Source organism: Melospiza melodia, chromosome 18, assembly GCF_035770615.1.
Source record: "Melospiza melodia melodia isolate bMelMel2 chromosome 18, bMelMel2.pri, whole genome shotgun sequence".
NCBI classification, from domain to species: Eukaryota; Metazoa; Chordata; class Aves; order Passeriformes; family Passerellidae; genus Melospiza; species Melospiza melodia.
Genome location: NC_086211.1, coordinates 15,376,563 through 15,388,933, shown reverse-complemented (window position 1 = coordinate 15,388,933; position 12,371 = coordinate 15,376,563). Strand labels below are relative to the sequence as shown.

The 12,371-nt window shown below is 49.6% G+C and overlaps 1 protein-coding gene across 4 annotated transcripts in view; it reads right to left on the bottom strand.

Annotated features, from left to right (window-relative positions):
* Positions 1 to 12,167, bottom strand: part of PIGQ (phosphatidylinositol glycan anchor biosynthesis class Q) — a 38,397-nt gene extending 26,230 nt beyond the window's left edge. The window contains exons 1-5 of one of the 4 annotated variants that reach the window (XM_063171308.1): positions 11,495 to 11,861; positions 11,192 to 11,324; positions 8,366 to 9,056; positions 2,588 to 2,719; positions 955 to 1,075 (exon numbers count right to left, since the gene is read on the bottom strand). In XM_063171308.1, the coding sequence (XP_063027378.1) occupies positions 955 to 1,075; positions 2,588 to 2,719; positions 8,366 to 9,056; positions 11,192 to 11,216 (969 nt within the window). In that variant the 5' untranslated portion in view covers positions 11,217 to 11,324; positions 11,495 to 11,861. Of the gene's footprint in view, positions 1 to 954; positions 1,076 to 2,587; positions 2,720 to 8,365; positions 9,057 to 9,215; positions 10,395 to 11,191; positions 11,863 to 12,096 lie in introns of those variants that run through there. The other 3 variants (XM_063171309.1, XM_063171311.1, XM_063171310.1) reach the window with 3 other exon arrangements.
* Positions 12,168 to 12,371: the final 204 nt, after the last annotated feature.

Genomic DNA, 12,371 nt, shown 5'->3' with positions numbered 1-12,371 from the left:
CAAGAATCTGGAGAAAGAGCAGAGAGAAGACATTCTCCAGCTGCTAGAAAGAACCCAATGGAAACAGCCATGTAGAAATGAAAGAAAAGTGGGCAGAGAAAGGATTAGGCTGGGCAGCTGCATGGCAGGGCTCAAAACTGGCTGCACATGTAATCCCAAGACACAGAAGCTCTTAAAAGAGAGCTGACCTCAGATTAGTGGTCTGGTCTCTAGCCTCTGAAGTACATTATATGTTCCTTACTGCCACTAAACAGATAAACTGGAGCTCTGCATAAAATGAACCACCAGAAGAGCAGGACAATGTGGGTCACACCAGCTACCCATGAATTTCTGCTGATGTTGGGGGATTTCAGTGGGCAAGAGGAGTTCTGTTTAAGAAAATCACAACACACAGCAGGTTTTCCTAGTCTGGCCATATCGCAGAGCTCTTAGGCAGGATTTCAGGTGTTTGTACCCTGACCAGCAAAGCCTTTGGACTTCCCCATGAAACTCCTTCCACAAGCACAGCTGCACTGCTTATCATATTTGACTTTCCAGCAGTTTATCAGACTCAACCCAGGTTACAGCATTTTTTTAACCACAAACACCCCATATAGCAACAACTTGAGGACACTTTCTGTCGACTCCAGAAAAAAATAAAATAAAACAAAAGCACTATGGCTCCATAACCACCTAACCTGCAGCTGCAGAGCTCTGTCCAAGCCATAATTGTTCCTTTAGAAGCTTGAGGAGCCCTCCCATAAACATCTAATTACTATTCACAGCACATGCAAAGCAGAGCTGAGTTTCTTTCGAGCAGCCCCAACAGGCCTGATTTGAAGATTTCACTGTTCTTGAGGAGACCTAATTTGCATGACTTTAGACAGGTCTCTCAGAAAGCTTGTGTGAGAGGCACTGCCTCCTTAAAAACCAACCCAGAGCAGGTGAAAGGGGATCAGATTTGGCCAGACTTACGTCAGCCACAGGGATGAGGGTGTCAGCAAGGTGACCAATGCGGTTCTTCCTGTACAGCCACGACATCAGCAGTATCCCCAGGGCCACATCAATCAGCAGAGACACAAAGATGTTGGCTTTCCTGCAGGCAGGGCAGAGAGAAACAGAGTTAAAGGAAGGACAGTGTTTAATGTTTCAATGACAGTTGTTGGCTTTGCTTATGTAGCACCTTTAATGTCCCAATCTTTTCATATCCACTGGTGCGCTGCTCCTGTAGCCAAGCACAGGAGAGGTTTGTTCAGCCTGGAGAAGGGAAGACTGAGGGGACACCTCCCAGCTGTTTACAGCTCTCTCCTCAGGAGCAGCTCTGCTCTGTGACCAGGGACAGGACCCAAAGGAGCAGCTGGAGCTGTGCCAGGGCAGGTTTAGGTTGGAGATCAGGAAAGGCTCTTCCCCCAGAGGGTGCTGGCACTGCCCAGGCTCCCCAGGGAATGGGCACAGCCCCGAGGCTGCCAGAGCTCCAGGAGAGCTTGGACAATGATCTCAGGGATGCACAGGGTGGGATTGTTGGGGTGTCTGTGCAGAGCCAGAGGCTGGGCTGGATGATCCCTGAGGGTCCCTTCCCACTCAGGATATTCTGTGATTCCATGATTCTAAACTCAGAGCCATTCACAGCCTGCCACATCACAAAACCTTTCTTAGCAGGGAGCAAAGAGGGGATTGAAGCTACAAAGAGGAATGTTAGACAGAAAGGTATATGCACACTCAGGGGGGATTTACCAATTACCTGTACCAAGGCAGCAGCACTTGGCACATCCACACTGAGATCAGATGGCTTTCCCAGACAAGGCAATAAATAGTGGTTTTGGGTTCATACACAAACCCAGAAGAGCTGCTGGGCTGCCCCTTCCTCACTAGAGTTTCTGAATGGAATTCCATGACGTGAGTTACTCAGGAATCAGACAGAACAATCACAGTTACTTTTGGCCTTCAAATCTGTTAATCTATTTTAAGTGTTCCCTGGGAGTCTATTACTGCAGGATCAGAGAATCACACAGAACAAGACTGGCTGTGGAAGAGCTGTAGGGCATCCAATATCTGTCTCAGATCTCTGCTCTGCTCCTCTCACTGTGCTGCATGTTTGCTTTTTCCCTTACACTTTGTTACTGTTCTAACAGTGTAAGTGGAGTCTCTGGTCTGCAGTTTCTGCACAAAGAGCTTTCCCAAAAGAGTGGGTGAAAGAGGGGAGCATTTAAACCTTTCTGCTCTTATGGAAAATGCCACTGAACACTGATGGATGGCTGTGGTTGACAGCAGCACATGTGAAAGCAATGTGCCTGTGGGAGTAGTGACAGCAAAGCACTCACACATGGGTGCAGCACAAGCTTTTGGGGTGCAATATCCCAGTTGCCTTTCCTGAGCTAGGGAAAAAGGCAGGTATCTGGCAAAAGACATGATTAACACATAAAAATACAAATATACATGCATATGAATAGAGTGTAGAGTAAAGATATGCAAACCAGCAGGGAATAGAGGAACATGATAGGGTGCAGTGAGGGCCTAGTTCTGTCCAGGCATGGGATACATGGTTTGGGTTCCCCACAGGAGACAGGGATAGAGCCAAGACACATCTAACTTTACATGTACTCCATACCTCATCAGCTGATTTTGGTTTTGAGCCTTCTTGTTGCTGCTGATGACCTGGAGGTGCTGCAGGCGGTGTCCCAGCTGCTCACAGGTTGAGAGTTTGCTCCACAAGAAAGACAAAGGCCAAAACTTCAGCACCCTGCAAAACACATGGGAATGTCTCCTCTTGCCTTTGCCATGGTGCAGGCAGGCCAGCATCCAACATCCATGCAAAACACTCAGTGTGAAGTTAAGGTTGGGCAACCAGAGCGGGTGATTAGATGTTAATGACTCTCTGAAAGGTTAAAAGAATCAAGGCAGCCTTGCCAGACCAAGACATGCAGACAACCCAAGCTCTCATTTGCACTCTGTCAAACCATGTCTCACTCTTCCAAGGAAGCTACAAGGCAATCCTGATCCCAACCTCTGCTTTGGATACATCACTGGGCTTGCACAACGCTCCAATCTCCAGGAGAGCAGAGTCAAGTTGTGTTCAGTGCAACAATTCAACATGGTGTAACTGCTGCACAAACCCCAGTGTTACTCATCACAGATTGTGGAATGGGTTGAGTTGGAAAGAACCTTAAAGCTCATCCCATCCCACCCCTGCCATGGCAGGGACACCTCCCACTGTCCCAGGCTGCTCCCAGCCCTGCCCAGCCTGGCCTTGGGCACTGCCAGGGATCCAGGGGCAGCCACAGCTGCTCTGGGCACCCTGTGCCAGGGCCTGCCCACCCTCACAGGGAACAATTCCCAATTCCCAATATCCCATCCAGCCCTGCCCTCTGGCACTGGGAGCCATTCCCTGTGTCCTGTCCCTCCATCCCTTGTCCCCTCTCCCTCCCAGTACCTCTCCCTCTTCAGTCCCCAGTCCCTCTCCCTCCCTCACATCTCCTGGAGCCCCTTTAGGCACTGGAAAGGACTCTAATGTCCCCCCAGAGCCTTCAGCTCTCCAGGTGAACCCCTCCAGCTCCCCCAGCCTGGCTCCAGAGCAGAGGTGATCACAACTCTCTGTGTGGTGTGAGCCTGGTATAACAAATAGCTGTGCCCTCCATGCAGTTTATGTCCCTTCCCCCCTGCTTTTCTTTTTTCTTCCACTTGATCCTTCTCTTCTTTTTTTTTTTTTTTTATTACTTCCAAATTCTTTTTTCAGGGTCTTCACTTCTACCTTCTCTCCACTGCCTTGCAGTGACCAGCATTATGTAGATAACCAACTTTTAGCATTTAATTAGGTTTCAAAGTTAACATCCACATTAGGCCTGTAGGGGAGGAAACAGTCACAAGGTTCTTTTCTTATGACTCAGAAGAAAAGTACAAAATGATGCTCAATTATTTTGGGGAGTTACTTTTATTACCACACAACCTATAAAGCAAGGATAGTTGGTGATTTGTGCAGGCTGAAGTGACACAGCACAGGGAGCAGGCTGGTCACAGAAACCACAGCAACACATGGCACCAGGTTTGGTTTGGGGGATAAATTCTGATGTGGCCATAATTTGGATCACTTCTCTCCTGTACACAGGAGTACACCACCCAGTGCAGTTGTTGCACCATTTTCACAGTGTTTTACTGGTTTTTGTTAAAGGTCCAGGAATCCATGGTCACTTTTAGTCACTTTATCTACTCTCCTGTGCTGCTCTGGCACTGTTTTTCAGGTTACATTCATTTCACACAGTGCCATTATTCCTGGTATCCTGCTTCACTCTGGAAATTGCACAGCTGCCTGGACCATTCCTGAGCAGGGCCTGGAGATGGATGTCCCTGCAAACTGTGTGTGCCTTGCATGGATTTCACCCAGAGCCTGCCAGCCCATGCCCAGCAGCAGATGCCTCCACAACAGGCCAGGATGGGCACACTGGGCTGCCCACTGCTATTTATACAATTCACACCAATCACAAAGGTACAGTTCCTCCAAACCCTGCTCAGTCCCCTGGGGCTGCTGTCCCTCTCCTCCCCACACCCTCCTGAGCCCTTTGAACCCCACTTTGTGCATCATTTGTCAGCTGAAGGACCAGAGTGTTGAAGTCCCCCTCTTCCCCCTCCCTCCCCATTCAAATTTCAGACACATTGGGTTTGAAGCACACGCAGTGTACTGTGAATCATTCTTAATTTGAGGTCTCCAAGTTACTCAGCTCTGCTACAGCCTCCCACCTTGGAGACAAATGAATGCACTGTTCCTCAGCTGACTTGTCAGGAGGAGGGAGCTGGGGCGGTGGAGAAAAGAGCAGTGCAGGGGAGGGAGAGGGGGTGACTGCTCTGGCCACGGATCACACACACCTGGCCTCACAGATTCACCAAGACACCAGAGCAGATGAGTTTTCCCTTCCAATTATGCCCCAGCTCAGTGGTTACAAACTCTGGTGTGGCAAAACTTGACTAGAGCAGAGAATTGCACTTGAAATGTAAAGAAGGGGAAGGAGGAACGCTCTACCTGTGGGATTATGTACAGATGGCTGAAGGTGAAGAATTATGGGTCAAACACCAGCTGCCAGACCGTGTCAGCTCAGGCAGAGAGCAGCAGCTCTGGGGCCTGTGCTACACCACACACTCACTGGGTGAGAGCCCCGTCCTCTCTCAGCAGTGGGTGTCTCACCATCCATGGCTGCTCCTCAAGCTGGAGGCAGCCAGCCCCTGGCTCACCCCCAGTCTGACACCCCCAGAAGGATGGAGAGAAAGGACAGGCTGCTGTTGTCTGCCCGAGGAATGTCTTGCACAAATGGGAATGACTCCCAAAGCAACCTCAGAGCACCAAAACATTGTGCAGCCTGCAATGGTTCAGCTCCTCAACTGGACACCATGGGCCCAAAAACACATCCCAGGGATGTCCCTGTCTGTGCTACAACTGACTCTCTTTTCACTCACCACCACAAGCACAATGCCTATTCCACTCACACAGTTTCACATACATACACATACTTATTGAAATAAAAATACAAACATACTGCAAAAAACTCAATAGAGCAGCTGCGAGATGTGCTATGGGAACTCTCCTCTCTGTGAGGACTAAGGAAGAGAGCAAAAAAATATTCCTTGTGTGGTCTCCTACCCCTTTGCACATTGACTGTGCATTGCCAGAAATACTCCCACTTGTTTACAACACACTATATAGAACCATTTTCAGGACTTCAATGGAAAACCAACCAGATAAAAAAACCCAACAAAAATCTAGTCATGTTGTGTCATTGCATTATCTAAGCAGCAGGAGATCTTTGGGGTATTTCCAAATATATGGAATTTCTGCAATAAATTAACACAGCCTCCATAAGTAAGCCTTGATTTTCCAATTCATTTTTTTCCCAAGAGTGAGAGGGGAATTTTCAGATATCAGATGAAAAGCAATCTTTCCGAATCTGGATCACATGCAAATATTAAGCTCCATTAACCAGAACCCCTGTGTGTTTTCTTGCTCCTTGCTAGAAACTGCAGGAGCAGTGCCTCCCTTTGGATGAAGAATTGGAGGTGTTTATAAACAGACTTTTTTAAAAACGAGCACATGGAATTTACTGCCTCAAGACTAAAACATCCTAACGTCCCCAAGAGCAGAGACCTTCAGGGATAATGGGAATGCTGCCCCCAAGTTCCTCGGAAGCAGAATCGCAATGGCCACCCCTCAGCACACGGTGGTGCTGCAGAAATGCCTTAACTCAGGATGTGCAGGACCTGGGAACACGGGGTGAGCTTGGAGGGATGGCAGGGACTCACTCCCTGAGATTCCCAGCACTGCTGCTCTGCAAATGTGCAGTGTATATATAACAGGGGCATATCCAAAAATCCCCAAACCTCCTCAGCCTGAGAGCACATTGCTGATCTCTTGCTTGCTTTAGCCTTTCAAAGCTGACTATCCCTTAACATCACAAAAAAAAAAAAAAAAAAAAAAAAAAAAACAGATAGGAAAAAGTCCTGTGACCTGAAAGAGAAAAAAATCAGTAAATCTTATTTTATGGGATGTCCTGTCCCAGCATGGGGAGGAAGGAGGGGACTGGAAGGACACCTGCATGTGACATCTTGAACTCTCCCTGCCTCGAGTATGTTGGCATGAAGGAGGTTGTGCCACACATCATGTGGTACAAAATGGAACCAAATTCCTTCAAATGACTTAGAAGGTCAAGCAGGAGACTTGTTATAAAGCCAGGCACTAATCTCTGTTCTCCAAGGTTGATGTTTTAAAACACATAGGAGATAAGTAAATATAAAGTTGATACTGGGGGTGAATGAAACAAAGGAGAGAGAAAGCTCTGCCTCCCAAGGTTGAGAACAGGCTCAGTGTTGGTTTGTGCACAGCAAGCCTTGCATTCTGCCTGCTGCCAGGTACAGCTGGCTGCTGCTCTCCCTCAGAACATCCATCCTGGCCCTAGGAAAAGCTGAAGTCAGAATTCCTGAGAAGCTGGGTAGCAGCTATCTGGGCCCAACCTGCCACTGAGCTTGAGCTCCCAACTTGTGTTTGGACTGCAGACTGAGACTGGATGCCAGCAAGGCTTGAGCTTAACTTGACTCCAAGCCTGGCCTGAATCCTGGCACCAGCTGAGGTGGGACCAAGTGAGACCAGAAAAGAATCATCCTGTCTGTGGTGATGGCACACAGGCAGAAAAAGGACCTTTGGAGCTGACTCCAAATCTTCTGCCCAACCACAAAGCTGGGACCTAATCACCATTAAGAACCAGTAACACACAGTATCTACAGAGCAGTCCCAGGACACAGGGGTCCTTGATGATATCAGGTTTGAATCTCAATCTCTTCCAATAATCCAAAACTGGACAGTTTTTCCTTTGTGGACCAGACTGTGTAACCCAACTGCTCAGAAAATTTTTGCATGGGAGGAGTTTCACTGTAATTCTTTTACAACTGTATTACACATTGGAAACCTGTTAAATACCTCCATTCCTGTAGGCTGTACTTAAAGAGATTTACCCGTGAATATAAAAGTAGCTGTTATCAAAATTTCATCAATTACAGTGCCTTCTTGCAGCTTAGAACCAGAACTCCACTCTCCTCTCTGTCACAACCTCACCAGGCAGCTGCAGCGGTGGAATCACCATCCCTGCAAGTATTTAAAAAACATGTGGCACTTGGAAACATAGGGTAGTTTGGTGGCCTTGGCAGTGCTGGCTTAATTGGACTTGATGATCTTAGAGGGCTTTTCCAAGGTAAATGATTCCATGATTTTAAGTTTCTTCCCTGCAAATCTGCTCAGAATTAACTTTCAGTCCAAGCACTTGCCACGTATTACATTTGGAGCATCCTATTCAAGCTCACAGTTGTGAGAACAGGATTTCACCAAGGATTCAGGCTGAGCAGCAATCCCTCTAAACTTCTGTAAAATGCCAAGGTTGAAGCACCACAGTCTCTTGGAGAGAGGATGGATTTAGAAACAGTATTTGGATTTAGAAACAGTATTTGCTGATGTTTCACAGCTGCAGAGGGAGTCACAGCAAACAGGGAGGAGGGAGTCCCCAGCTATGGAGACTAAGGACAGCCTCACATCATTCTGTCAGCCATAGAACATCTGGAAATCCACTGTTTCAGCTGTGATGAAACTGAAGCAGGGCTGAACTATCCCTGCTGCAAATGGGGAGGACATTCATGCCTCCCCAGAAAACCTCCCAGCTCCATGAAGAGCTCTGAGGGAGCCTCTGGCCTTGTGTTTTCCTGTTGGAGTGGAGCTCCAACAGGACCTCCTGCAGCAGCCTGTTTCCAACAGAACAATTTTCTATCACACTTCTGACTGAGGCTGAGCAGTAGCCCTGCAATGCCTAACCAAGAATTACATTTCCAGGCAGAACAAGCTGGGTGATGCCACATCACCTACCTGCTCCTGCAGATCCCAGAGAGCAGAGAGAGCAGGAGTGTCAGCAGCATGCAGGCAGGCACAGAGGCCTGCTTCAGCAGCTCCACGATGATGCTGGCCTCCACCCCATCCGACTGCCAGTGGGTCAGCTTGATGGGCCCCTCGTCGTACCTGTCTGTCATGAACAGCACCTGGCTCCTGGCCACCGTGTCAAAGATGGCCGAGAGCTTTGAGGCATCCTCTGCCCCCTGCCCAGCTGTGTCCAAAGGGGGGTGCAGATGGGAAAGCATGACCTTGCGCTGGTCATAGTACACCAAGATGATTTCTTCCTCCTGAGGGTTCGTAGAGTGTTTCTGAAGGATAGAACAGCTCCAGAATTTGCTGTCTCCCTCTTTGCTTATCTGGATCCATGGCTCATGGCAGAATATGGTCCCGAGGTCTTCCAAGAACTCACTGAGACTCTCCTCTTTCTCCTGTTTGCTATTGCTCCACGAGCCAAGCACAGAAACACTGACTTGAGTCACACGCTGGACTTCCCCAAGGTACTGCTTCACCTGCACAGGGATGAAGGGGAAGTGCACCACAGCAAGGATGACAGCAGAGTTCTGCTCGGAGATCCAGCGGCCGATCAAAATGCCGCTGTCTGCTGAGGAGCAGCACGATGGAAAGAACACTTTCAGTACCATGGCAGTGACCCTGCAGGGATGTACACCTGCCAATAAACACAAAAATTCAACTTGAGCATGGTGAGTAAATGCAAGGAAAATCTGAGCTGGCCAAAGCCACCAGAGAGGGGAACTAAGCATGTTCAAAAACACTAAGCCCAACCACATGAATAATGCTATCAGTGACAGGCAACAGCCATACACACATTCAGGGGGTTCCTGATGATCTGCAGTCTTTGAAGTGAGGGAAGGTGAGCCTGGAGTTTCTTAGTAAAGCCCTTCTCCCAGTCCTGGAAAGGTCTTTCATGGTGGTACACAGATAAGCACAGCCCATCAGACCAGCCAGGACCTGGCATTCACCCAGCCTTAGACCTTGGATCCCATATTGCATGTGCTGGAGCACCTCCTAGAGAAGGGACTACATCACAGCTCACCATGGTGCCTCTGGGGAGTATTTCCTGCTGCCACCAACAATCAAACACTGGTTCAGTCTCCTTTACCACCTTATAACCCAGACCTCTGCAGCAAACTCACAGAGCAACCTTGATCCCATCACTCAGCTCCTCTTGCCTCACTCCTCTCATTTGGAAACTGAGATGATAATTTTGTCAGAAGGGACTACAGTGATTAATTGAAGTAGTTTTAATTCATTAGATTCAACAGCCTAAAAAATGAGAAGCACCTCTACTTTATCAGTGCTGTTTATCTTTAGTGCTTTTCTCCTCCTCATTAAAAACACATCTCAGTGGCCTTGGGAGCCTGTTGCAGAAAGGAGCTTTGAGGCAGTTGACAGTGTCTCTTTAAATAAGGTGGAGGTTTCTAACAGGACTGTAATTGCAGTAAGGAGGGCGCTGGCGCAGAACAGCAGCATCCGGCCCCGCTGTCCTTTCCTGTCCTTCAGAGCTGTGTGAGGGATGTGGAACTCCACAGGCCCCCGAGGCTGCTCCTCTGCAGGGACCAGTCAGTTGGAAAGGGAACACAGAGGGGATTTACAGCAGGGACAGAGGATGCACAGCGGGAAGGGCCTGGTGGCTTTTCCCTCTCCCTTCAGAGAGGAGAGCTGAGCCAGTAAAGCTCAGCACCTGGGAATTTCCTACAGCACGGAGGGATGGAGGAGCAGTTATAGGGAGTGATTAACCTCTGGGGTTAATCACTTACAGTGGGGTATTAAGGGGAGTTGTGGACTCCCCATCCCTGGCAGTGCCCAAGGCTGGGTTGGACGGGCCTTGGAGCAACCTGGGACAGTGGGAGGTGTCCCTGCCCATGGCAGGGGTGGAACGAGATGGGCTGTAAGGTCCTCTCCATGTCAAACCATTCTATGATCTATGATTCTTCTGAGATCCTGCTTCCTCACAGACTCCAGGTCTCTGAGGTTATCCCTCAGGTCAAAGAGGGAGAAATGAAGTCCCTCTGTGGCCTCCAGATCTTGCTGGGGTTGGAGAATCCCTGGTGAGCAAGAGCCAGTGCTGAGTGCATTCAGCACCTGCAAACACTGCGCTTCCAGCACCACACTGCCAACAAAATCCCTCAGGAGAGGGAAGTCTTGGGATATACTTTGCAATTTTGCAGTAAAAGGGAATATTCAGTCCAAGGAAAAATATCAAAGACAGCCCCATGATGTTTTTCCTATTGAAAGAGGGAGAGTTGTTGTGAATATTGCTACAAGAGACTCTCCGTGTCTATGCACGGCTGTCCTTAAAGGTCTGTCAATCCACTGGACACTTCAGAGACGAATTGTCAACTGTCTGTTCATACACACACTTATTTTTCACTGAGATTGTTTTAAAAGATAGCCACAATCCTCTGGGAAAGCTTCTCATGGAGCAGAAACACTTGCCATCTTTATCTTCTCTAGTTTGTGAATTCCTCCTCTTACATCTTCCCCAACTTTTAAAATTAACAGTTTTATGCACGCAACTCCTCCGGCTATAGCTCAGGTCAAATGATCTGCCCTTTGGCTGCTTGAAACATGGCAGAGAAGATTCTGATATGATTTTCAGGCTGTACAAAATATCTTGATAGTTGAAAACCTGGCTGATCAACTATTGTTATGTTAATGTTCTCATATTCCCAAATCCACGACTTGTCATTCATCCACCTCATTCATTTCAACAGACTGAAATATCAAATGTCATCACAGTCAACTGCTTCACTGCTGCTAATTTTAACAGAAAAATCTTACCAATGCTCATGCAGTCCCTGTTCATCAAGTACTTAAAATCTTTGAGATCCACCTATTTCTGCTGAAAACATCCACCTTTCCCTGAGAGCACCAATGCACCTCAGGTAACCAAAACAAACAAAATAAACAGCACCTAAAATGTGTTAATGCAACAAATGAATACAGGACCCCAGGGCTGATTAATTCCAGAACTTTTGTTAGAAAAGCAAAGGTGAACAGTGGGATGTGGCCACAGTCTCACCCCAGAGGCTGTCCTGTGGCCACAGGGTGCCAGGGGGGACTGATCCTACGGCAGACACACACCTGAGAATCCCACGATCCTTGCAGGGGGGTTAGGGCCAGGATCTAAAGAATCATAGAACCATGGAATTGTAAAGCTTGGAAAAGCCCTCTAAGACCACCAAGTCCAGCCATTCCCCCAGCAGCACCACCACAACAACCACACCATGCCCTCAAGTGCCACACGCACACGGCTTTTTGAACACTTCCAGGGCTGGCATTCCAGCACTGCCCAGAGCAGCCTGTGACAGTGCCTGAGCATGCTTTGCGTGACGAAATTTCCCCATCTATCCTATCTGTATACAAATTAAACCTCTCCTGGCACAACTTAAACCCATTTCCCCTTGTCCTGTCATCGTTCCCTGGGAGCACAGCCCGAGCCCCCCGGCTGTCCCCTCCTGTCAGGAGCTGTGCAGAGCCACAAGGTCCCCCCTGAGCCTCCTTTTCTCCAGGCTGAGCCCCTTCCCAGCTCCCTCAGCCCCCCCCTGGTGCTCCAGCCCCTCCCCAGCTTTGTTCCCTCCCCTAGACACGCTCCAGCCCCTCAGTGTTGCGAGGAGCCCGGCGGGGGCTCCCCGGTGCCCGCGCAGGCCCCGCGCCCGGCCCGGCCCGGCCCGCCCCGCTCCTACCGCCCGCTCCGCTCCGCCGCTTCCGCCCGCGGTTGCTCGGAGACGCCGCTGCCGCCGGGCCGTGCAGCGGGACGGGCCCGGCCGGCGCCGCCACCCGCCGCCCGCGTTCCGCGGTGCCCCGGCTCCCCGCTCCCGGCCTGCCGGGCCCCGCCGGCCCCGCTCCCGGCAGCGCCGCTCCCCGGGCTCGTCCCGGCGCCTTCCCGCGGGCCCCGAGAGCGGCGGGGCCGCCTGAGCCGCGCGATAAGGAGCGGCAGTGCCCCCGCCTGCCCGGCCAC